The sequence below is a fragment of the Copadichromis virginalis genome, linkage group LG13 (genome assembly GCF_057382275.1).
Source record: "Copadichromis virginalis isolate Kocher_CV1m ecotype Utaka linkage group LG13, C_Virginalis_male_GT1.1, whole genome shotgun sequence".
In the NCBI taxonomy this organism is placed as follows: domain Eukaryota; kingdom Metazoa; phylum Chordata; class Actinopteri; order Cichliformes; family Cichlidae; genus Copadichromis; species Copadichromis virginalis.
This window is the reverse complement of record NC_140630.1, coordinates 8,419,816-8,444,488: the sequence shown is the minus strand read 5'-3', so window position 1 is coordinate 8,444,488 and position 24,673 is coordinate 8,419,816. Positions and strand designations below refer to the sequence as shown.

The 24,673-nt window shown below is 39.1% G+C and overlaps 3 protein-coding genes and 1 long non-coding RNA gene across 5 annotated transcripts in view; 1 reads left to right on the top strand and 3 right to left on the bottom strand.

Moving 5' to 3' along the window:
- The window catches only part of ugp2b (UDP-glucose pyrophosphorylase 2b), a 43,260-nt gene extending 31,278 nt beyond the window's left edge, over positions 1-11,982 (bottom strand). The window contains exons 1-3 of one of the 2 annotated variants that reach the window (XM_085477120.1): positions 11,579-11,982; positions 7,452-7,579; positions 5,452-5,559 (exon numbers count right to left, since the gene is read on the bottom strand). In XM_085477120.1, coding sequence (XP_085333246.1) covers positions 5,452-5,559; positions 7,452-7,550 — 207 coding nt within the window. In that variant the 5' untranslated portion in view covers positions 7,551-7,579; positions 11,579-11,982. Of the gene's footprint in view, positions 1-5,451; positions 5,560-7,451; positions 7,580-10,672; positions 11,056-11,578 lie in introns of those variants that run through there. The other variant, XM_085477119.1, reaches the window with a different exon arrangement.
- Positions 11,983-12,760: 778 nt separating this feature from the next.
- Positions 12,761-13,792, top strand: LOC146695189 (uncharacterized). The gene is made up of 2 exons (XR_014923540.1): positions 12,761-12,867; positions 13,523-13,792. It is a non-coding gene; the product is annotated as an uncharacterized LOC146695189 (long non-coding RNA).
- A 131-nt stretch (positions 13,793-13,923) lies between these two features.
- On the bottom strand, positions 13,924-16,492 carry LOC146695188 (uncharacterized). Its single transcript, XM_085477123.1, has 4 exons — positions 15,979-16,492; positions 15,586-15,837; positions 14,928-15,017; positions 13,924-14,754 (listed from the first exon to the last, which is right to left on the bottom strand). Exons 1-4 carry the CDS (start codon positions 16,106-16,108, stop codon positions 14,495-14,497), a joined length of 732 nt encoding a protein of 243 aa, XP_085333249.1. The 5' UTR covers positions 16,109-16,492; the 3' UTR covers positions 13,924-14,494.
- Positions 16,493-17,682: 1,190 nt separating this feature from the next.
- mdh1ab (malate dehydrogenase 1Ab, NAD (soluble)) lies at positions 17,683-24,540 on the bottom strand. Its single transcript, XM_085477117.1, has 9 exons — positions 24,383-24,540; positions 23,805-23,903; positions 23,330-23,426; positions 21,866-22,041; positions 21,468-21,590; positions 21,183-21,359; positions 19,901-20,014; positions 18,370-18,459; positions 17,683-18,119 (listed from the first exon to the last, which is right to left on the bottom strand). Exons 1-9 carry the CDS (start codon positions 24,533-24,535, stop codon positions 17,997-17,999), a joined length of 1,152 nt encoding a protein of 383 aa, XP_085333243.1. The 5' UTR covers positions 24,536-24,540; the 3' UTR covers positions 17,683-17,996.
- Between the last annotated feature and the right edge of the window lie 133 nt (positions 24,541-24,673).

Sequence of the window (24,673 nt, the reverse complement as noted above, 5' to 3'; positions counted from 1 at the left end):
TTAACAAAAATGAACAGGTATTTTAAAGTCCCCTGTTAAAACCGTATGTGCTCAATAAAGGGCACTAGGTATAGTTAGATAGAAATTACCCATGTCATTGATCACAGAGTGGTAGAAAAGAGAAGCTGGCCAACTTCATTCATTCATTCATTCATTTATTTGTTCATTTTCAGGCACAACAAATACCTATATTGAACATAAAATGCACAAAACAAAAAACAAAAATTGCCTGAAAAAGGAGTGGGACGAAGAAAACTTATTAAATCCCACCCCTATACTCACTCATCAACAAAAAAAACAAACTTCCCGCAGCTACGCCCATCATTGCATACAGACCCATCAACAGCCCCGGGCACATACAAGCATCTAAACGGCAGCTCGCAAACAACAATTAGAGCCTTCATAACTGAATACAGAATATATAAATTATAAATTGCATTACCACAGGTAACAGGCAGTAATAACTACAAGTAACAAACACACATACATATACATACATATATATCTACACACACAAGTACATATATGTACATACATACGCACACTTTTTTTTTTTTTGGAATCCATACCAGCAATGGTAAGAGGACAGACATTACAGAGCACACTAAAACCCATCATTGAGTATACTGTGACCAGACCAACTGTTTGTAGAGAAATTTAAATCTATGAATATTTTTGCATTGTTTCAATTGTAAACTCAGACTGTTCCAGATTTTCACACCACATACAGACACACAAAAGCCTTTACTGGTTGTTCGAGTTCTGGGTAATTTGAATTCTCCAAAGCCTCTCACATTATAAACCTTTTCTCGAATTTCAAATCTAGTTTGTAAATTTGCCGGTAAAAGTTTAGTAAAAGCTTTATACAAAATTATGGATGTATTGTAATTAACCAGATCCTGGAATTTAAGTAACTTTGCCTGAAGAAAGAATTTGTGAGTATGATCTAAATAACCAGCCTTGTGAATAATACGCAGTGCTCGTTTCTGTACTGTGACTAATGGATTAGTTGTATTTTTATATGTGTTTCCCCACACTTCCACACAATATGTAAGATATGGAAGAACCAGAGTACAGTACAGAGTACGAAGTGCATCTTTATCAAGGTATGGTTTCACTTTGTTCAAAACTGCGAGGCTTCTGGAAATTTTGGTTTTTATGTGTCTGACGTGGGGTTTCCATGAAATTTTGTTATCAATTACGACTCCCAAAAATTTGTTTTCACTCACATTATCAATTGGTACACCTTCAATGATAATTGGTAATTCTACATTATATTTTAAATTACCAAAAAACATTGCTTTAGTTTTATTTATATTTAATGATAATTTATTTATGTCCATCCATTTTTTTATTAATTTTAGCTCCCTGTTTACGGTCATTACAAGATCAGTATAATCATCGCTACTGAAAAATATGTTGGTGTCATCTGCGAACAGTATGAGTTTAAGTACTTGAGAAACATCAAAAATATCATTTATGTATACATTGAAAAGTTTTGGTCCCAACACTGACCCTTGGGGAACACCACATGTAATACCAAGTTTCTCTGAATGGTAATGCCCTATGCTAACATATTGTTCCCGACCCGTTAGGTAACTTTTTAACCAGTTACCAGCTTTCCCTCGAATACCATATCTTTCCAATTTATCCAATAATATTGAGTGATTGATTGTGTCAAAGGCCTTTTTGAGATCAACAAAAATACCAACTGCATATTTATTTTTATCCAGTGTATCAGTAATTTCTTCTACTGCCTCAATTATCGCCATTGAAGTGGTTCTTTGCGTTCTGAAACCATACTGACCAACATTTATTATTTGATGTTTTTCAAGGAATTTTTCTAATCTTGAATTAAAAAGTTTTTCTAGAATTTTTGAGAATTGAGGCAGTAGAGAAATAGGCCTATAATTGGTAAAACTGTGTTTGTCATTACTTTTATATAGTGGTATTACTTTCGCAATTTTCATTTTTTTTGGAAAACAACCGGACTGAAATGATAAATTACAGATATATGTTAAGGGACTAGCAATATTCAGAATAACCTGTTTAACTACAGACATATTTATGTCATGATAATCCATTGAAGACTTACTTTTACATTTTAATGTGATATTTATTACTTCTTGCTCATTTGTAGCTGAGAGGAACAGTGAAAAGGGATTTGATTTTATATTACTGATATTTTCATTTTTATGACACGGGATGTCCGCTGCTAGTTCTGGGCCAACATTTATGAAGAATTTATTGAACCCATCGACAATATTACTCATGTTGTGATTTTCACCATTTGCATCAGTAAAATATTCAGGATATGATGTTCCAGAAGATCCTTGTTTAATTAAGTTGTTTAACACATCCCAAGTTCCTTTTATATTGTTTTTATTTTCATATAATCTTCTTCTATAATAAAGTTGTTTGCTCGTTCTTATAATATCAGTCAATTTATTTCTATATGCTTTATATCTTTGTTCCACTTCTTTTGTTTTTACTTTGATGAACTGTTTATACAGATTGTTTTTCTTTTTGCAAGCATTAAGAATTCCTTTTGTGAGCCAAGGACTTTTTATCTTTTTTTTCTTTGTCATGTGTTCGTTTACAGGACAATGTTTATTGTACCACATAGTAAAAATATCTAGGAAATTATCATAAGCCTTGTCCACATCTGACTCTTCATACACCGAACTCCAATCTTGTTGTGCTAAATCGAAATTGAAGGCATGAATTGCTTCTTCATTTATTGTTCGCTTTGCTATCATGATCTTGGTATCTATTTTTTTTAAATCACAGTCACACAAAGTAAAAACTGGTAAGTGGTCAGTTATATCACAGACAAGCAGGCCACTATTAATTTGTAGTTTTATCCACAGTTGCTTAAGAAGACAGTACAAAGAGGCTGACTACTGCAATCCACGAGGGGGCCTTCAGGATACAAACAAACAGCTCAGAAATGTGGGTGTTATCCCTGTAAAGTCTACAATGGTCCATTACCATTTCTTTAGAATCATTCTAATAAGATAACCCTGTGTCTAAAAATGTTAACAGTCACCAAGATTACATTATAATGGATCTTACTGTAATGGCTTTACTGTAATGGAATAAAGTAAAGCCAGGAGTACTGCACTGGTGTTCGTTTGCAGAAAGAAGGATTACAAACAGACAAGCAAACTATGGAGGTGCACTTATAGATTGTATAAAACATGGACGTAGACACCACACTGGCACACACTGGGATGCTATAGCTCTGCTTTCTCACAACCACTACAATCAAGCAGATGCAGGATTAGATCATGATGCTAAAAAACACCCGATCACAAGTAGGCCCCAACATCCTATATGATGGACAATAAGAAAATCACAAGAATCAATGTAACCAGTGCCGAGTCAGTCATACTTGGACCTGGAATAGTGAAGTCATCTTGGAAGTATCATTACCAAGCACAGTGGTCCAGATTTAGATGTCAAAGCATGGAATCAAGAGAAGAACAGTCTTTCTACAGCTCATGAACTGCTGGAGGTCCCGAGTGCCGTTACAAAGAAGAAAAATCTGACTTTTCAGTTTCAACAGTAAGGCTTTGCCTTCATTTGCGGATGACACATAGAAGAGAACAAAGACTGTCCTTAAAGTGTAGAAAGACGAGACCCCACTAAGAAAATGTGTGGTACTTGGAGCTAGCTAGAGATAAAGGCCCATTAAGGGTTAGTGAAAGGAAAAATGATTCAGGTTTCCACCATGTTAGTTTTTTGAACACAAAGTCACTACGCTTCTTAAGACAAGAGGGGGAACAACAAATCTGGAACAACAAACCAACCACACACACACACACACACACAAAAAAAAAAAAAAAAAAAAAAAACCAACATTACTGGTTGATCCATGTATTTCACAGTGTTCCCCGGTGCTAGCTGACAACACCTAAGCACTTTCTATGCAGCAGCCTGCAAGCGTACAGAGTTTAGCAAGAAAAGGAAACCTATTCTGTGTAACCGTGTAATCTGAAACCACCCACTTTGAATTTTGGTCACTCAATCATCCAAAAAAAATGCACTCTGTTTACAGACTTGGATTATTCTATACATTAATTTTGTGTTTTGTTTGTGGTGTTCATTTCATTGTTGAGTAAATATGTTTGTAAAATGATGTGATATTCCATAAATCATTCCTTATACTTCTATATGTTGTCAGTTTAAACAATGGCAGTAAGAAACAGTTTTAAATAGCTCTGAATAACATTATTATCATTTTGACCTTGAGTCCAATCTATCTGACCTTGAATGTGTGCGTGTGGTCAAATGTGACATGACATTTCCAATCCTTATATAGAACTTTCTATATGTTGACGATACACGCCGCATCTGTAAGGATCACAGGTTTTAAGTCACAAGGTTTACTGTCAACTTTATGCAAATTAATCATTATGTGGACCTTGAACACATTAGTGGATGCAAGTCAAATTTGAATGGATTGTTAAGATGCTTCCACTCTACGCCCCTACAAGGTTCTATCAAAATTCACTCAAAACCTTTCGAGCCATCCTGTTTAAAGACAGAGTGACACACATGCAAAAGTTACCAAAAACATGACCTCCTTGGTGGAGGTGAAAATAATAGCTGATGACAACCACACATCTTTTTTCTCTCTCTTTGTTGACTCTAACAAAGGTTTTCATTGGTGCAGGAACTCCTTAGGTCATTGTAAATCCTGAGGCAAGCTGAATTTATAGTTTGTCCAGAGTGTAAAAGTAATTTTCTAAGCGGAGCATTTTTAGGCAAACAAACTAATACAATCGTCTATTCTTGCCATTGTTATAAAGAGCTCCAAAGCAAGCTCATCCAACAGCTCTGAAGCTGCTGAGTAATGTTAGTCACACATCAGACTTGCACAGTGCAGACAGATTCTTGAAGCACTAAAACTAACTTTATTACCGACTGCGTTAGGCGTTGTTAGGAAAACGCCGCTGTGCAGAAATATAAATGCAGGTTCCTCGCTAGGTTTAACGACACCAACGCGCTGGTATTAAAACTTGCAAAACACCAACTGTCTAACTGTTTTTTTCCCCCACAATCACAGTGAATGACGAATATCTGGGATTGAAATGAGTGATGCTTTCACAAGTTGAAAAGAAGAACTTATCACTGCAATCTTTTGGTATCACTTAATCTCACAACTGGTGAATGCATCACCAAAATCATATTTCATCATTTCACTTGTACTTTCAGTGGTAAGGGTAAAATCAAATCGAATCCGACAACCCACCGATTAGAAGTTATTTTATTCTGTATTCAATATCAGCTACTTTTTTAATATATGACATATCTACCATTGCTATGGGGTCGAATGCCCCCTTCTTCAAGGAAAATAGATGCTTTAATATTTTAAACAAAGACAAATCCAGAGTCAACACAGACAAACATACAATTAACCGCTAAAAACAAAAAAAGAAGGCTTACAGAGTCTTCTGGAGGTCGCTGTATCTTGATCCACTCCACTGATGGTCCCTTCACCTGCAGAAATCTATGGAAGAGATTCTTGAAGCCCTCAAAGTCTTTCTTGGATACCTGAAAAACAAAGATGTTATCTTAAACTAAGGCTGAGGTTTGCAAAGTCAATATGAAGTGGTCTCTAGAAAGACATGAAAATGTTGAAAATCACTTCTGAAATGGCCTCAGTTATTTCAGAGTATTATCGCCTTGAGGGCAGAAGAGAAGCTGCACGCCTTGGAAAAATGGTTTGACTAAAACCACTATACTTAATTTTACAGGCATTTTACGGTTTATTTAAGTGGGGCTGGTGTCTTGAATTTAAAAACTTCCATTCATCAAATTCATACTGGAAAGCTTTAAATTTAAAAGATGAGTTTGAGGATTCGCGATACAATATTGTAGACATCTGTATTGCAATTTCAGTCTCAGTTTCATGGATTGTTACACACACATTGAGCAGTGTGCTTCAAAGGCCCCATACCTCTCATATAAAAAGGATCATTATTGTTCTATGCAAATTTATGGGTGTGAACTTCATTTAAAAACTGTTTATTTCTTTCCTGTGGGTGATTTAGCATATTCTTTAAGTTCAACAGTATAGTGCAAAACTGCAGCAAAGGACCTTTTTATATTTCCACATTTGAAGCCTTAATCTGTATTTGTTTTAAACATATAGTTATTATATTTTTAACACAGACAAACAAAATAGCCAAGGTCCCGAAAAATATTTAAACACCCTTTTTTGTCCCGAATACACATTAATTGTTTTACTTGAAGGTTTGATACAATTTGTCTGGTCCACTGTGACTATATGAAATTTGTTTTGAACTTCTCTTCAGAAACCATTTTATACACGACTTTAACAGATGTGCACACAAACAGATGAAACAGCATCTGGACATCAAATACAAGAATGATGTATTCATACATTCTAAACTTCACCAGCCAGTGGGAATAATAATAAAGTATATCTTATTTTAAAAAGTGAAATCTACAGTATAATTACTTCATGTCAGCCACACATAGCTGGTTGGATTTATTGAAATTAAATTGAAATTTTCGTTTGCTTTTACACAAAATATTTGGATTTGTACAGTCCAGACTTTGTCACATGCCATGTAGCTTTGTGCTTTTTCATCTTTTAATTTAAAAAAAAAAAAGAAAAAGAAAAGGAAAAGTCCCATTTATGGGTGATGAAAAAAAGTCAAACACCCAATGTGGAGCAAATAACAGTTTAGGTGGCCGTCACTGTCTCGACTTTCACACTGGTATCCAATTACACTGGAGACCTTCAAAGTTCAATGAGTAACCCATTGTGTGTATGCGTGCACATGGCGTTTTACACGTATAAGTTACAGCAAGTACAAAAGCGATTCCTGTTAATATATTTGAAAGTGTGTGGGAATTACTGCTCACACCTGCATGTGACAGACTTCTCACCTCTTTACTCTGAGTGTTTTATTCCCTGATTGCTTGCAGTTAAACAAGGTTTGGTTAATGCCTGAAAGAGTTTACTGCTAAACACTGCACTATTTATTTCCAGTTTTGTCCCAAGCTTTATGCTAGTTTAAAGCCAAAGAAATCTCACAGAGGAAAGACGAGTCTGTAGAGTGTTAATGTTGCCATTTTAATTTGGATTTTAGTCTTACGTTGGTGCTGTGGGCTGAAAAGAGCTCACTCAGGTTCATTTAGGGCTAATGAGAAAATCTGCCTAGTCTCTTAGGGCCTGCACCCCTCTGCTGACGTATCATGTCTGAATAAAACCAGACAAAAATGGGCGAATGTTGCTTAAGAAGTTTGGCTGCTAAAATGTTATGAGATATGTAGGTGGAACCCTTTTTGGCAGTGTGCTCCAGTATGTGTCACTTTTTGTGTTTTCCCAGCATTGTGACCCCACCACCCTCTGAATCACAACCAGATGGTCAGAGAGGGAGGGAGAAAGACAGCAAAGCAGACAGTTTGTGTACCTCTCGCTCAGCCCCTGTGGTGGTGTCCAGCAGCTTCTCCAGCTCATCGTGCATGGAGCTCTCCAGTTGCTGCCGCATCGTTTCCTGGAACTGAGCCATCCCTCCGTTAGCCACGCCTTTACTCAGACCTAAACACGAAAGACGGTGAGATACGGAGTGAGACGGGAGACAGTTTTAACGTGTTTGATTCGTATCATATGCTCAATCCTCAGAGTGAAACATTTCTCGATTTTTTGCTGATTTTATTCATTGTTTATTTTTGTGTGTGATAAAATTATGTCTGATTACGCAACATAGAAACATAAATTCCTGTAAGGTTTTTCCTGGCTCAAAAACTTTAACCCACTTTAAAAAAAATAAAATTAAAAAAAAAAAAAAAAAGGCTGAATATATTATTTCAGTTCTTACCTCTTTTGTAGCCAGTTAAAAACCCCACCTTAATGTGCAGAAAAGATAAGTCCATCTAAAGCGTAACTGGCCAATCAAATCAAGAGGTTGAATGCCCTTCGCCCCTGATTCTGTTTATAGTGTTTAATGGACAGAATTTCTACATGTAGCCAGACGGCTTCCTTTTTGGTAGTAGCTACAGTATGAAGATGTAAGCATGCAAGCACTGCATAGCACCCACAGACCACCAATGGGTGCTTGAGAAGCCCATATTAAGGATATCGCCTCTCTCTGACATCATACAGATCCAACAGTAAAAGAAAAAAATAGTCTGAAGCGTTAAAGCACTTTTAACTTTTAGCTTTTAACATACTTGCACATAAACTCAGGTTTGTAAAGTTACATCTGAACAAATCACAAGACTTCTGGAATGATGTCCTTTCAGAGGATGATGCCAAAGTGGAAACGTCTGGACATAATGCGCAGCCCCACTTTTGCTAAAATGCTCAACTTGCCTCCATATAAACACCTCATACCAACTGCGAAGCACAGGGGGTGATGAATTGGGCTTGTTTCGCACCAAGAACCTCTATAGCACATGGACACCTTGTGTTCCTTGAATCGTCAATGAATACAACCAGACTGAAATGCTGTTTGTTTTTTTTTGCTTTGTTTTTTACTTGCAGTCATTTTAGACCAAACGATTTTATCCTCAGTTTAATCAACAGCAGCCCTGATCTCAATGGAAACACCTGAGTGACTGATGTACAAAGAAGTAAACACAGGCTCTTGTACCATTATTGTAGCATGGGCACAGTCTTTGAGTCAACAGCCATCTGCGCCGTATGATAAAAGCAATGACATTTAAGAGGAGGGCTGTCATGCTTCTAGTTAGACTTGACGTAAAAGGGTTGAGGTATACTTAAAGAGTCACTGTAGCACCCGTTATTCCAAGCAGCGACACCCTCGTGATTATGTTAGCTTGTGTCTAGCAATCTGTTCCATAGATAAGTAAACAATACTAAAAAACTAAACCTTGGACTGTGAGAGGTATTTGAGAGTCTCAAGCAGAGTTTTAATGTAACTTCCTTGCATCACAGGAAAAAAAAATGACAGCTAGGTAATTACATCTAAAGTTACAGCAGATCACTGTAATTCAGAAAAGGAAAATATAGCTTTAAGATAGTTATGAAAACAGTTTTTTTAACAGTAACATGCCCAACACAGGTTCTATGCTGTTGGTATTTTAAATCAACTTAATCTATGGCTAATTTATCTCTAAAATGGCAGTTTATGTTGTTTTTGTTAAGAAATGATTATCAAATATCAGTCCATCTGTTAACATCGAGCACAAGGTAAACAATAGCTCTGCATGTGCCAATAAAACCAAACACTGACCAGTTAAAAAGCTTTGATTAAATACAAGGAGACAAGGCAATTATACCTGCTAGCACAGCAATTTTCACCCTAATTGTTGTTATGGTCCATTAGTAAAAGCAGTTAAACATGTTCACTGCTTGTTAAGCAAAATGTGACACACATTGTCAAAAAAGGTAAATATGACAATAGAAACTCACTTTTCCACAAACCAAAAGCAAGAATAAAGATCTGAAGTTATTAAAAAAACCTACATGAACTGTAGCTGAAATATAATGAATGGCAATGACAAAAATAATAATATTCACCGAGAACGCCTTGATAGTACCATTTATTGTTATTACTTAAAAAATGAAAAGCATATGAGTATATAAAGACGTTAGAAATCATTAACCTGCTGTGAGATATAGCTTATTAATTCCTGATATCCTGCCTTTCAGACTTTTTATTGCCAATTTCCCAAGTAGCGCTGCAACTAACCTTAAGTGACCTTACAACACAACAATCAACTGCTCCTGGCACAGAGACAACAGGAAACTGAACTTTGAAGCCAAATGGCAAATACCACGACATACTGTAATAGCAGACAGTAGCAAAGGGAAACAGTTTAACACCATTTAAAGATTTACGAAATCAGGTGTCAGTGTTACTGTGGACAAAATTACTCTCACTTTTCATGGGAAGTATTGCAGCATTAACCAACCAGTTAATTATAGCATTTTAGAAGCAGAAACTTGTGTAAACTATCACAATGAGGTGTTTGAGTCACCACATGTCAGCAGAACAATGATACCAATGATGAAAAAAAAAATCCCAACTGTGTTTATAACTGCTATAAAGCAGTTCAAGGTTGTGTGTTCATGTTAAGGAGGAATTGAATGAAACCAGTGAGTAAACTAGAAAACCGTGAGCAGACTGTCTCCCAAGAAGACCTTGCTTACAGACAGATTACTGGTAATCTACTAAAGATTATGTAAAGAAGACTCGTAAGGCCTCATTTTTCACATGAAGGCATCAGTTAACAATTACTCACAGTTATTAATGCATTCGTTTATTGACTTAAACATACATTTATCACACTATTGCTTATTTTATCACAGTGGGGCTACTCTACTATAGTAGTGAAGATTATTTAATATGATTACTAAAAGGTTTAGGAATAATAGTAGATTTATGAAATTTAAAAAAAAAAACTTTTCTTATTGGTCAAATGAATGATGGTAAACTCAACTAAACCTGTAACAGTCTGGCAAAGAGTGGATTTTTATTTTTTTTTTTAATAATCAGTGATTAAAATTAAAATGTGATAAATCACACTTTCTCATATGTTAAAGTTGATGTAAATAATGTTCTGAAATGAACAGGAAAAAACACATAGATCGTTAAAAAAAATAAACATAATCCTTTAAGCCTCCCTCTCCTAGAGTCACAATTTTAGTAAAATAGAGATCACTTACCTTCGACATAAAGTGCCATGGTTAAGCTGCCAAGTAGTGTTTAAAATAATAGTGGACACGCTTTAAGTTTTGTATCCCAGAAAAAACAAGATGTCATTGAGCAAACATCCGGTGAATGGATTTAAAAATATATATAATAATAATATTAAAAGTTTCCTTGAGGTATCCTTAAATCATCCGACTGGTCATTCTTTCATTGGTGCCCAAGCCTTTTAAATCGATCCAGCGTTGAAGCTTTAAAGGATAAGACGCTGTGCCTGCGAGTAAAACAAGGACACATTCATCCGACCACACTTATCTCTCTGGACACCAGCCAAGTGGTCCTCCCTTCAACGTGAAGTTGGATCCGATGTACCCAGCTCTTTTACTGCTCGTACCGCCCGTATTTCTCCCCCTGCCCCAACCCTGCAACCACGTCACAAATCCTTACTGTGTCTCACAACCTCTGGACACTTCTTTCCCCCAGCGCCTCACCCCCTCCCCCTCGAGTGCTTTCATTTTTATCACCTTATGGCTGCCACAGGGATTTTTAAAGTCAACTAACACACACGCCGTCAATAATTAACCGGCGAGATGTGCAAAGACACACGCGGGCACACAGGTACAGTCACGCTGTCTGTATGACCTGCTGCCTGCGGAGATGAATTAGTGACTGAGTGATGTACAGACAGAGATGAACGCTATTCCCTCCACAAACAAGCCACACGCAAGGAGACAACTATAATCAACAACGGTGCCGTGAACGTAACACTGGAGGAGGAAGAGGAACGACCTTTCTCAGCTGAAAAATGTCAAAAAGAAAACCCGGACATAGCGCCTCAACACCAGCCGCGTGTGGAGTCCTACCGATGGCTAATGTAGAGAGGGAAACACGTCATACACACACATTTGAAGCCATTTTCTTACTGTAGAATACTGGCGGAAGAAAAGTCGATGGGGTCGGCCTGGTCCTGCAGGTCTGGAGGACCACAGAGATCCAGCAGAGGAGACAGCGGGGTACACAAAAATATGTATGTGTTTTATTTACACCTTAATTCAAGCCGCTTCTGCTGCCCTTCGACATCGCTGAATGGGTGTTAAAAAAAGCACAGGACGTACAAAAAAGGTGCAGAAGTTAAAAAGGTGATCGGATAGTTTTTGAAGATATTTTACACTCCAGTGCCATTCTAGGCAACGACGAATCGGAACGCCGAGGGAGGATGGGAGCCAATGACAAATGCTGTTTTTGTGTGCGTGGTTTTAACAGCCAATAGGATTCTGCTACGTGCGATGTTGGTTTCTGGCAATGTCTGATTGAAGATAGCTCAAAATTAGGGCTGTTCGATATAACGATATAAAAACGTCTATCGTTTAATTTTGCGCTATCGTTTATTTCGTGGTGTCGCAAAATAAACTGTTTACGGCAATATTTTTTCATCGTTTTGATGGTCACTGTAGTGGCTATATTAATTTATTAAAGTTCTCTCTTTCTCTTATATTTAATATAACCACAGTACGGACGGACAAGCGCCTGTATTTATGTGTTGACGTTAGCAACAACGACGGTAAAACCATCGCGTCACGTAAACCTTTCACAATAAAGCTCAATATCCCGTTGAGACTTTTCAAAATAAACTAAATCACGTGAAAGAGTATGCAGAGTATTTTCGGATGAGAAGCAAAAAAAAGAGCTGCCAGGTGCTAAAAAGTAAACCTTACGGTGTGTTCACACCGAACGCGATGGACGCGAATAAAACGCCCCAAACGCCCCTAATTTGACGCGTGTACATTCGCGTCTCAACGCGTGTCCAAGAAAAATCCATCGCGCGTCAAAATATGATATTTTGACGCGCGTGAACCGGAAATGTGGGAGGAATGTGGGAGGGAGTTGTGCCAGACCTGGTTTTGCAAGATGGCAGCTATCGAGCTAGCGCTTGAAGAGAGAGTCTCCCTTCTCTATGTACTGTGGAGAGCAGAGCAGCAGCGTAAAAGACGTCCTCGCCGTACCTGGGTCCATCAGGTCCTCCAGGCGCGTGAGCAGTTTGGTGAGTTTCACCATTTGCTCCAGGAGCTGCGCCTGGATGACGGCAGATTCCAGCGATATCACCCGGCCAGTTTGAGGACCTGCTTTCCCGTGTCGGTCCCAGAATCGCCCGCCTAGACACCAATTACAGGCGCTCAATCCCACCTGCAGAGCGCCTGTCCGTCTGCCTGAGGTTAGTAAAAGTGGTCAATACGGTAGTCCTTTATTGATACCTGTGCTAATATATGCTAAACCAGCCATTTATACACTGCTAACATGGATGTGCTATGCTAACAGTGAATGCTGTCGGTGTTTACTGATGGCATAGCACATCCATGTTAGCAGTGTATCGTGTATACACTGCTAACATGGATGTGCTATAACAGTGAATGCTGTCGGCGTGTATAAACTATCGTTTATACACTGCTAACATGGATGTGCTATGCTAACAGTGAATGCTGTCGGCGTTTACTGATGGCATAGCACATCCATGTTAGCAGTGTATCGTGTATACACTGCTAACATGGATGTGCTATAACAGTGAATGCTGTCGGCGTGTATAAACTATCGTTTATACACTGCTAACATGGATGTGCTATGCTAACAGTGAATGCTGTCGGCGTTTACTGATGGCATAGCACATCCATGTTAGCAGTGTATCGTTTATACACTGCTAACATGGATGTGCTATGCTAACAGTGAATGCTCTCGGTGTTTACCGATAGCAAACTGGTACTGTTTATAATATTTCTAGTGATACTCAGATGGTCTCATCAAGTCCCGATTTAATTTAATTCGATTTATGCTGTTATCAGTGGTTGAATGATAGCATGGCTGTGGTGTCATAGGTATGGTGAGCCAGATCATCCCCCAGGTAGCGACGGCCATCTGGGACTGTCTAGTGGACGATTTCACGGCTGTGCCTTCAACTGAAGACTGGCGGTCCATCGCAGAGGGATTCCAGGAGCGCTGGAACTTCCCCCTCTGTTGTGGAGCTCTGGATGGGAAGCACGTCCAGACGAAGGCACCCCCCAACTCAGGATCCATGTTCCACAACTACAAGGGAACTTTCTCCTTTTTAAAATTTTCTTAATAAATGGATCTCTACTCCAAAATAACCTAACCTCTCTTTATTCTCTTAAGTAACTTGTCTTCACTATGTTCCTATAACCAGTGTGATGCAAAAGTTTGAGCAACCTTATTAATAGTCATTATTTTCCTGTATGAATCGGTTACAGTAAAAAATGTCAATTACATATATCATATAGGAGACACACACATTGATATACACTACATATTTATGTTATTTCTCTTTTTATGTGTTGCCAATATATGCACCTGCTTTATTTAGTGTAAAGTTATTGCACACTTTCTGTAAATCCAGTGAACTGCATTTCACTTCTCAAATATCACTGTGTGTGTCTCCTATATGATGTATTTAACTGACAATTTAAATTGTGACAAATAACGATTTGTACAGGACAATGATGGCTATTAACAAGGTTGCCCAAACTTTTGCATCCCACTGTATCAGTATATTTTGTCATTAGTATAATATGAAATAAATTCTACTTGTGTCAAGTCGGGTGCCAATATTTGCTGTGTAGTAGAACAGAGACATTTGTCATTATAAATGTTTATTTGATAAAATATATAAATTCAGTAATAAAAAGATTCAACATAAATATATAAAATTTAACTATTTACAGAGAGACAGGAATAAAAAGGACCCAGCTTGGAGTGGAAGAGCCTCAGGGGAGAAGGAGGAGAAGAATAAGAACATTGTTTCTGCCCTGGAGAGCTGCTGCCTCATCAGAAAACTACTGATCATTAGGGTCCAATGTTTCCAAATTTAGCACAGCTGTGCTGTTGTCAAAAACTAATTTATGAATTTGGAATTTCACGAATTCTCGTGTCTGAGGCGGCATGCTCTCCAGAGCAGGAACAAGGCCGAGGAGGAAATACTCTGTTGCAGACGGGCGTGGCCTCTTTAGGGACTCCAGGATAGCCAGCTCCACCGCCGATGGACCATCCTGGGACCCTTCCCTCGACCGCCTTCGAGCTCTCCTCCTCTGTGGGCCTGTAAAAAACAGAACAAAACACCACAAAGAAATGAGAAGGCTGCTACTAGATTGTCATTTTCAAAATTGAAAAAAAAAACAGGATATGAACAGATTGGTTGTAGATATTTAGTAAAGGTGATCACAAGGGAATCCAAGCAAGTAAAAAGCTATCAGTGCTTGATGTTCATACCTGTGGGTGCAGCAGCAGGAGTGGAGGGACCAGGGACTGGGGAGTCAGGAGAAGCAACAGGGGAGGACTCTGCTGCATGATAACTTGACTCTATCAAGACAATATTAAATGTTAACAGGTTGAAGACAATAGTCATAGAGAATATTATATTATTATATACTTATTATTATATACAGTGGTCTCCCATTTATTGCAGCACATGAACAGTAGTCACAGTTCTCACAAGTTGATTCTCAAAGTGCAAACCTTTGTCGATTTTAAAACGTAAAAGTATTATGCCGCGCTTTTTCTCCGTCTGCGGCGCCACTTTTGTGCGCCTTTTTTGCTCCCGGTGCAGGTGTCTATTTCCGAATGAGGGTCATAGTTATGAGTGTTTTTGTGCTGTTTTTTTCTATTTGAAGTGATGGTTATCAAAACCAAACATGATAAGTTTGGCAAGCGCAGGAGACACGACACGGAGGAGATTTGTCATTTGGGCTGCAGAATGCAATGCGCATCGTTGAAAGCTGTACGGTGCAATAAAAAAAATCAGCAAAAAGGCGAGGCAGTGACGGATGAACAGCGGGACTACTTTATACTGTTTATTAATAAACAAAATATATTCCTGTATGACAACACGCATAAATTAACTGCCTACATTAATTAATTGTAAACATACCTTCTGACTGACACTCCCCTGCTGCCTCTTCGGGCTGTCCCTGGTCCTCGGGGGAGAAGTTCTCCACGGTCCGCACCATATTTCCGCTGGTCTCCCGCGGGGTGAGGAAGGGGTCCAGAAACCCCATGACCGCGAAGAACTTCCATCTCCTCCCCGATCCTGCTGCAGACCCACTCCTCTTCTCCTTCTCTGACCTCTTCTCCTTATTATATGTGTCCCTGAGGCTCTTCCACTTTCTCCTGCAGATGTCCTCTGAATAAACGCATTATCTGGTTAGCGGAAAGGTATTTGTACAACAGTGGGAAAATCGCGGGACAGTAGGCGCGCTTGCTAGCTTTTGCACGGCTTCATCGGGTCAGTCTGAAAATTAAAAAGAAGAAGGAATGAACTTACCAGGTTGCCCGATCTCCTCACTTATGTGTCTCCAAGCTAGGTCCTTTTTATTCCTGTCTCGGTAGAAATAGGAGCTGGCATCATATAGCTCGGGGTGGTTAGCCACGGCGCTGATCAGCTTTTCCTCCATACTGAATGAAGAATGAAGGGCTTTGGCTGGATCTGCCCCTTTGACCTAGGTCAGAGCCACGTCACCAGGCTCCTGATTGGTTGTCGCGGCGCGATTTGACGCTGGAGTTCAGATTTTTCCAACTCGAGCGGTAGACGCGAAACGCGCGTATGCACAAAGTGCAACACAAAAACTCACGCGCGTGGTTTTATTCGCGCGTCAAACGCGCCTGACGCGCTACACTGACGCGCGTTTCACGCGTTTTGGCGTTTTCGCGACGCAAATCTGCTTCCGAATTTTCGCGGGACCCGCAATCGCGCGTCATCGCGCCTTTCCATTGACTTTACATGTAAACCTGACGCTCTATTCGCGTCCATCGCGTTCGGTGTGAACACACCGTTAGACTCAAACGTTAGAACAGGCTTTTCCTCGCAGCACGCTGTGTAATAAATACAAAATATTGAAATAAGTGATATCAAGAAAAAGAAGTAACGTGTTCACATTGACATGTGTGACATCTATGAAACACCTGCGAATGATTTTTTTTTTCATGTAAATTTAATGTAAAGATTAAAACGAGTACTTTAACTGGGATTTCCAAAATGAAACTGTTGATATGGGAGTGGTGACTGTTTTGGTAGATTTGCCCCATTTAACGCTTATCCTCAGTGAACCAGCTGTGAATTTATTAATTGCAGATGTTACATAACTCTTCATACTGTAACTGAGTAAAAAATAAAACAGGAAATGCTGCCCCTGCCTGGTGAAACTGTGTCATTTCACTGTAAGTGAATCACTACTTTACTTACTGTCCCCCCTGTTTTACCTGGGCTGCACACTGCAAGCAACAAGGTATAATCTCTGTAATAGAATAATGGTTGCATAAAGCCACATATCAAGTCTTAATAAGTTAACTTTATATTTTATCAGGACCCCATCTGTCCTGACTCCATCACAATCAGGTTGTGCCTATAGGAAATCAGAAAACTACTGAAGTCCAAACAGAGCTTTCAAAAATACCTCAAATTACTCACTATGCAAAATAGCACATAATAAAAATATGCATGCATAACTAATGTTAGTACACCATTTAAATGTTGCAATAGGACCCAATTTTAGTTACTTTATATACATACATAATATGTTAAATATACTACACAACTACAGATCACAAACTAATCGAGCATTTGCATCAAATTATCCTTAAACAGAATTGACTCATTGAGGCCCATCTGGTAACCTAGGGGATTCAAACAGCCTATTGTGAGTGCTTTAAAAGGCTGTGTGTGACACACACACACACACACACACACACACACACACACACACACACACACACACACACACACACACACACACACACACACACGTTTAGTGGCTGAGGTTTACCAACTCAAGGCTTGTATTGCCAAAACCTGGAAAAAAATGACAGCATCCATGTATGGAAATCAATAATCAGACAACTTATTGTTTTTTCTATTAATTTATTTATTTTTAATTGTCTCAGCGTTAATATTCCAGTGTTTTAGGACTTCACTAGCTGTAAAAAGGATCCATGTAATAATCAATAAAGGGAAAAAAAACAATGGAGAGAGCTTTAACTAGTAGTGGAGTTTCAGTGTACTGTATACTTATGGTGAGTGATACTTGTGCATCATGACGTACAACAACTGCTTTTGACTTAAACTTACCCAGTCATATGTAGTCAAAAGTATGACACATTTTTGTGATCTTGAATAACAATAACAATCAGATTCACATCGTTTGACATACAAATGCAACTTTACACCCATAAGCACCAACTCGCTCACACACAAGCACACAGTAATGGAGGGGCTGGTGGAGTGCTTCATCACAGGCGTGCATCTGGAGTTTTGAGGCTGTCTAAGTGCTGCTGTGCAGGCTCTAGTCATACTCCAAGGAAAGTCACAGCTGTGTCCCTCTCCTCCACCAGTTCAGCTGCAGTGGCATCCATCTTTGATTTGGAAAAATCATTGATTGCCAGACTGTCCACGATTTTCCAGGTCTTGTTCTGAAAAAAAGAAGTACCTTCAGTTTTGTTCTTTGATCTATAATGTTTCTAGAAATCCCCAAAATTTTATTTAATGCAAACTTTAATTTAAAAAGAAACAAACAAAACAAAATCAAAACAACAAAAACCCTATTCAATATAAAATCCACATCCAAAAAAAGACAATGGAGGGTAATGCTAGTCTTAAGCTGCACTGAAAAGATGATGCTAGCTGCTAGAAGAATGGAGACAAAGTGAGATCGAGGCTTACCTGGATCTGGACAGGGAATGAGTAGATTAGGTCTTCAGGGACTCCATAGGAGTTGCCAGTTGAGTAAACACCCATAGAGGTAAACTCACCCTTAAAAAGGAAAAAACCTCATTAAAAGTGAATTTAAAATAAAATGCAGCCTTTCCAAATACTTTGCATCACTGACAATAGAACCATATGTAACCTGTCAGAAATCTGAAGCCGTTTTCACACCCGCAGCATTTAGTCCATTTAAATCAAACTCTGGTTTGTTTTACCCCTCTGGTGAGGTTCATGTGTGTTGGTTAAAACACAGTAATGGCACTCAGGTGTGGACCAAAACAACCGCACCACAACCTTTTGGAGGAAGTGGTCTTGATACGGTTCCAAGTGAACTCCAGAGCAGTTCGTTTATGGTGTGAACCTGAGCTGACCACGACAAAAAACAAACAACGACTACTTGTTTGTCCAAGTTTGAGCTTTTTTAAAAACAACCCCCCCCCCCTCCCACCCCCACACACACACACACACCTTAGTGAGGACCCTCATTGACATAATGCTTTCCCTAGCCCCTTACCCTAACCATCAAAAATGAATGCCTAATCCTAACCCTTATCCTAAACCTAACCATAACCTAATTGTTACCCTGACACTAAAACCACATTTTGAGCCTCAAACATGCCTTTAAATATGTGAGGACCGGGTTGTGTGTCCTCACAAGTGACTGCTGGTTCTCACAAGTATAGTAGAATGCAGATTTCGGTCGAACGAACGACAGACAGGTACTACAGATGTGCAAAGGTCTGTGCAGACTAGTAACCATCTGTGAAATGAATGCAAAGTGTGTCCAGAACACAGGACATTCTTTCTGCATTTACTTGCCGCAGACACATCTGGCCAGTGACCAGACTGAATACTCAGTGGTTTGTAGTGATGCATTTTGGTGTCCTTGGAGTTCTCTTGTATCTTTTTCTAGTGTTTTGATTTGTTTTCACACAGGAAAAAAATCCAAGTTTATAAACTCAATCATTCTGCTACGATGAAGGAAGTATAAATAAATGAAAAATAATCTAATTTGCTACAGTGCATCTTGAGTATAGGATCTTGTTAGATTTAGGAACCTACAGTTTGTCAAAATAGTTGCAAATTAATATCAATGGTGCAAAGGGGGCATCATCCTAACATGTCAAAAATAATGGTGGTCACCAGTGCTACCCCTCAGTGTTCTAGCAGATGCACCTATGGTGTAAACTTGAAAATCTTCGGTGAGGACCTTTGACCTTGAGTTTTAAACTCATCTGAGATTTTTAGTAGATGCACCTATGGTATCAATATGAAAAGCCTACATCACCCCATTCCAGTTATTGCATTCACAAACTTGAATGTCCATGCCACTGTCTGCCCAATGACAATACCCCAGCAGGCTTTTACAGCTGAGGGGTAAAAAGTGCAAAATGGATCTTTAAACGTCAGAATAATTACTTCTTATCAGAACAGTGCAACATGCAAAAATTCCCAAATGACCGATATAACAAACAGATGTAGGATTTACCTCATGGGTGCCTGACCAGATGTCTCTCATGTGGTCACAGATGGCCTTGGCTGCAGACATGGCACTAGAAAGTTTCCTGGCCTTGATGACTGCAGCACCTCTCTGTTGCACAGTCTGCAAAGTAAGAACATGGGCCATTAAATGAAAATGCAGGAGTGTTATTGAGCTCTGTGACTAGGTTTGATTTTGAGAATCAGTTCTCTTTATCAACTGGACTCATGTAAATGCTGCCCCTGCCTACTACTACTATACTTACTGTCCCCCAAATATCTGCTTTACATGTGCTGCACACTGCAAGCAACAAGGTATAATTGTGTTCTCCCTTTGTTCATAAGTGGCAGATTGACACAAGGACCGGTACACTGTTTGTAGCGATGCAGAGATTGTTGTAATGAAGAGAGCTGATCATGACAGTGAAGCTGTCAGGTAAGGACAGGAACATAGGGTATTGCTACAAAATGTGTGAAGAATAAGATTAGAGACAAGCACCTTCTAGGTAAGGGTTGTTTCAGGCATACCTACCTGAAAGAACCCAGGATAGACCCAACAAATATGACTTGGAGGTTTTGGAAACACACCCTGAGGATTTTTGACCATTCTGCAAATCTTTGAGGTTTTTGGTTCCCCAAAAAACAAACAAAAAAAAAAAAAAAAACCACATGTTTTTGAATGTCTTCCAGAAAATATTTTGCTTGAAGGAAAATTACATGTTTGCTAGCAGAAAAGGGGCCTCATACAAGTGCTTATAGTTTGTCTTTAGAGCAAGCTCAAGGCTGACTTCTCTGTAGCCATTATCACTTAAATTTAGTCAGTGGTGCTCAAGGCTCCAAAATAAATGTGGCATTTGAAAAACTGAACTCCAAACCTATAACCACATAAAATTAGACTGTTTGCCTATACAGATGAATAATTTTGCAGTTCAAATAGACTTGGAAAACAGGTGAGTATATCAGCTCAGCCTAAAAAAGGGACTTCATGTCTTACTGACATCTGCCCGCATGAACAGTGACCGGAAAACTGACTATTGTGCAAATTTAAAAAAAAAAAAAAAAAAAAAAAAAAAAAAAAAAAAAAAAGAGCATTGTTAAACCACAAATGTAACCACTAATGTTCAGAACCATTAATCTTATTAGGAGTGTCAGGATGAAGAAAAGATAGAACAATGAAGTAAAATATGAGGATTATATTATAGGCCTTTTCTCAAGCACAGCCAAAAGCATCCGAGTGCGAGTACACTCCAGCTATAAAATATCATGCTTTCATCTAGAAATCAATAACTCACAGTAATGAAATCGCCTTTAAGCCAGTCATCATCCTTGATTGCATCAAAGCAGGTCAGCTCACTGCCGGACATGTTGACCTTGCAGTGGTGAACATCTGGGTATTGTGTGGAGGAGTGGTTCCCCCAGATGATCACATTCTTCACCTGAGTGGCTGGAATACCACAGCGCATTGCCACCTACAGGATACGAAGAAAAGCCAGGTTTGCAGTCAGCCAAGATTAACAATGTGGCTGCCAAACGTCTGAGACCACCATCAGAAAGTGAAAGAAGTGAGAGGACTGTACCTGAGAGCGAGCCCGGTTGTGGTCCAGACGGGTGAGGCAGGAAAAGTTCTCTTTGGGGATAGAGGGAGCAGACTTTGCTGCAACCAGACAGTTGGTGTTGGCAGGGTTTCCCACAACCAGCACCTGAACACACATAAACCAATTTAAAAACATATGCCATGCAGATTTTATGTCTTATTACTATCATGAGTAAATCGAGCAAACTTGTATTATGCAACACCGAGAAGGGAAAAATGTTTTGGCATCAGGAAATACTTCATTAGGATTTTGCCATTTTTCCCAGAAGCACAAAATGTTTAGGAAACATTTCTATTTGGCAGAGGCTGAGAAGTTTATTTCAAATTTGCTCACTTGACAGGAAGGGAGTGTTTTACATCAGAAAATATGCTTCTAATTACCTTCACAGTCTTCTTGGCATACTTATCCAGGGCAGCTCCCTGGCTCTTAAAGATGGCCACATTCGCTTTAAGGAGGTCCTTCCTCTCCATACCCTCCTTTCTGGGCATTGAGCCCACCAAGATGGCTGCATCCAGGTCCTTGAAGGCTACCTCCTCTTTGTCAGTGGGTATGATCTCTGTAGAAGGAGAAAATTAATTGACAATAGGTTTTTAGTACTTTACTCTTTGGCAATTTGTCAACTTTGAACCTTGAGAGGGATTATTAAGTTCATAGTGGAATTTGTTCCTGAAGGGAAGCAGTCAAATCAAATGTGACAATTGGAAAAAAATGAATTCCTTTTAAATTAATGGCACATCAGATCTTTACTGCAATATGGGAACATGGTGTCAGCTCCTGATAAAAGTTGCATGAGTAAAAGTTGCTCACACACACACACTCCCTAAAACTGTTATAACAAAAGAACATGAGGTCCACAGGAAGTCCTTCCTGTTTGTGTTGTGCATCTCACATTTACAGTGTTGACTCTTTAATTGTTTGAGACAAAGCATCACTCTAAAGTGCAGTCATAAGATTTAGAAAAATGGTGACCAGTTTGATGAGAACTGCATTTATCTTTGTCTTGATGTGCATGAGGTGTTGTCTTTGCATCGTGGCTGGCTAATACAGGGGCCTCTTTCAGCCCCCGTGCAAACAAAAGCAAAGGACAGCACCATTGCAAAGTAAAAATTCCAGGTCACAATGGAGATGGCACATAGTGGCGCCTCATGACTGAGTCCATGACAGCAGGAACGAAACACACAAACAAACAAAAAAAAAAAACTGGGTCCATACAAGAAAACGAGCCCATTTGTGCAAACCAAATCTTTAAAGCATTCAAGAAAAACCACCACCTCCAACAAAAATGGTGTAGGTTCCTCTTATTAGCTAACATCTGCTCATGGATCATATTTTGGGATATGTAGGTATAGAAGGAAAGGTGGATTAAAACATTTACAAGGTGATCCCTCTGCCAAAAAAAAAATAATAATAATAAATAAAAAAATCCACACACACATGAAGAAATGGTATCTGTATAAATGGAAATAAAAACAAAAAAATAAAAACACCATTGTTTGCCTCCAGCAAGGCATTCTTTTTCATGAACGATGGGAAGATTGAGCGTGAGTTGGAACAGCAGATCTCATTTGTCATATGGTCGTTTAAGAATTTATTTAAGTGTATTGAAGTATCACAGGCAGTTCTATTATTAACAATAGAAAAGGCTGAAAGCAAAGAAAAGAAAAAACAAAAAAGATAATTTAGCTACTTCTGCTCTCAAATATCCCACTTGTCAAAAAAAGAAAAAATGCCTATACAAAAAAAAAAACTAAACAAAAGAACACCCAAAAACAACACCACAAAAAAAAAAAAAAAAAAAAAAAAAAAACCCACACACTGGCATTGCTCAATTATTAAAGGACTACCTTTCAGAAGTGGAAGGGCACAGTCCTGCAGCTCCATGACTACACCTTCCAGGACCGGCAGCATGGGGGTGATGTCCAACAGGAGCAAAATGATTGGCTGCCAGAAGAAAAAGGAAATAACTGAATTTAAATGCAATTGCATAATAACCCCTGTATACAATTACATGTCAGCGGGAGACTTAGTTCTCTGCGACAGCATGGGAAGGCCTAAGCCATGTACCAATTGGATCAAGTGCTCTTGGCACAAGATCCGCTTCATTGACTTCAAGGACAGTCCAGGTTGATCTGGGCGGTCATAAATAAGCTAGTGTAACCTGATCAATTTCCAAAGGAACAACATACAGTATGTGCAATGTCATCCCAGATATGACCTGGAAAATTTGTGACAGTCCCAGCTGTCAGTTTTATGGGTGCGCCTGGTGACAGGCAGAAAGAACTGAGTGTTTAACAAGCGCAGGGCAAAACCCTTCTTTACCTGGTCTTGGCCAAACACATCTCCTTTGGCAATGCTGAACAACAGAGAATAGGCAATCTGCCCAGCAGCACCGGTCACCAGAACTCTAATAGGCTCAGCCTGCAAGACAGAAGGTGAAGAAATCTGCTGTTAACAATCACAGTATTGAATTCTCTCATAAGACAAGCATGAAAGTTTAACTGGAGCTGCACGTGGGCTGGGTGTCCATTCTTGTCTAAAAGATTTAGTAAAGCAGGGGGTGAGTTCAAAAATAGCCCTGTGCCTGCAGACACGATTTAGGGTTGCATAACACACGAGTATATACTTGGGGGATCAGGTTCATCGCCATCTTTGACACTTATTCGATAGCATCAATTTAAAATAACCAAAATAAGAAAAGTGTCACGTGACTTTGACACGAAAGGAGACTTTTTAAATAAAGTCAACTTTTGAGTCCTCTGGTTGGCTGCGTCATGCCGTGAGCTAGAAACAACGCATACCTTACTTTGTGAATTTCCTGCATTAGCAGGGTGAATATCAGTTTAATCTCCAGTGCAGAAAAAAATAAGTTAACCAACATATTTACTGTATCTACTCACCATACTGCCAAGACAAGCAAGACGTCCCTCACGTTTCTCTGTTTCTCCCACTTGTCGCTCAAGCCAGAGGTCACTCGTATTTAAGCTCTTTTGATTACGACACTTACAATCGCCAAACGGCAGCTTGAGGATCCATGTAGTTGTAGTTTTCATCGTTTGTGTAGTCTTTTAGGTATTTTTCAAATGCTACATAAATAAGCCAGCTTCAACAAGAAAGGTATTAGCAAGCAAATAAACAATCCTACAGACTGCAGTACCGTTACCAATGCTATAAAAAAGGCTCCTCCATGA

Excerpts from the sequence above, each read along its gene's own strand:
- mdh1ab (XM_085477117.1), bottom strand. The coding sequence starts at position 24,535 with ATGAAAACTACAACTACATGGATCCTCAAGCTGCCGTTTGGCGATTGT. Across the intron at positions 21,591-21,865 it reads ATGCCAAGAAGACTGTGAAG|GTGCTGGTTGTGGGAAACCC; the intron begins GTAATTAGAAGC and ends ATGTGTGTTCAG. Across the intron at positions 21,360-21,467 it reads ACAACCGGGCTCGCTCTCAG|GTGGCAATGCGCTGTGGTAT; the intron begins GTACAGTCCTCT and ends CGTATCCTGTAG.
- LOC146695188 (XM_085477123.1), bottom strand. The coding sequence starts at position 16,108 with ATGGAGGAAAAGCTGATCAGCGCCGTGGCTAACCACCCCGAGCTATAT. Across the intron at positions 15,018-15,585 it reads AGGGGAGTGTCAGTCAGAAG|AGTCAAGTTATCATGCAGCA; the intron begins GTATGTTTACAA and ends TTGTCTTGATAG. Across the intron at positions 14,755-14,927 it reads TCCTGCTGCTGCACCCACAG|GCCCACAGAGGAGGAGAGCT; the intron begins GTATGAACATCA and ends TGTTTTTTACAG.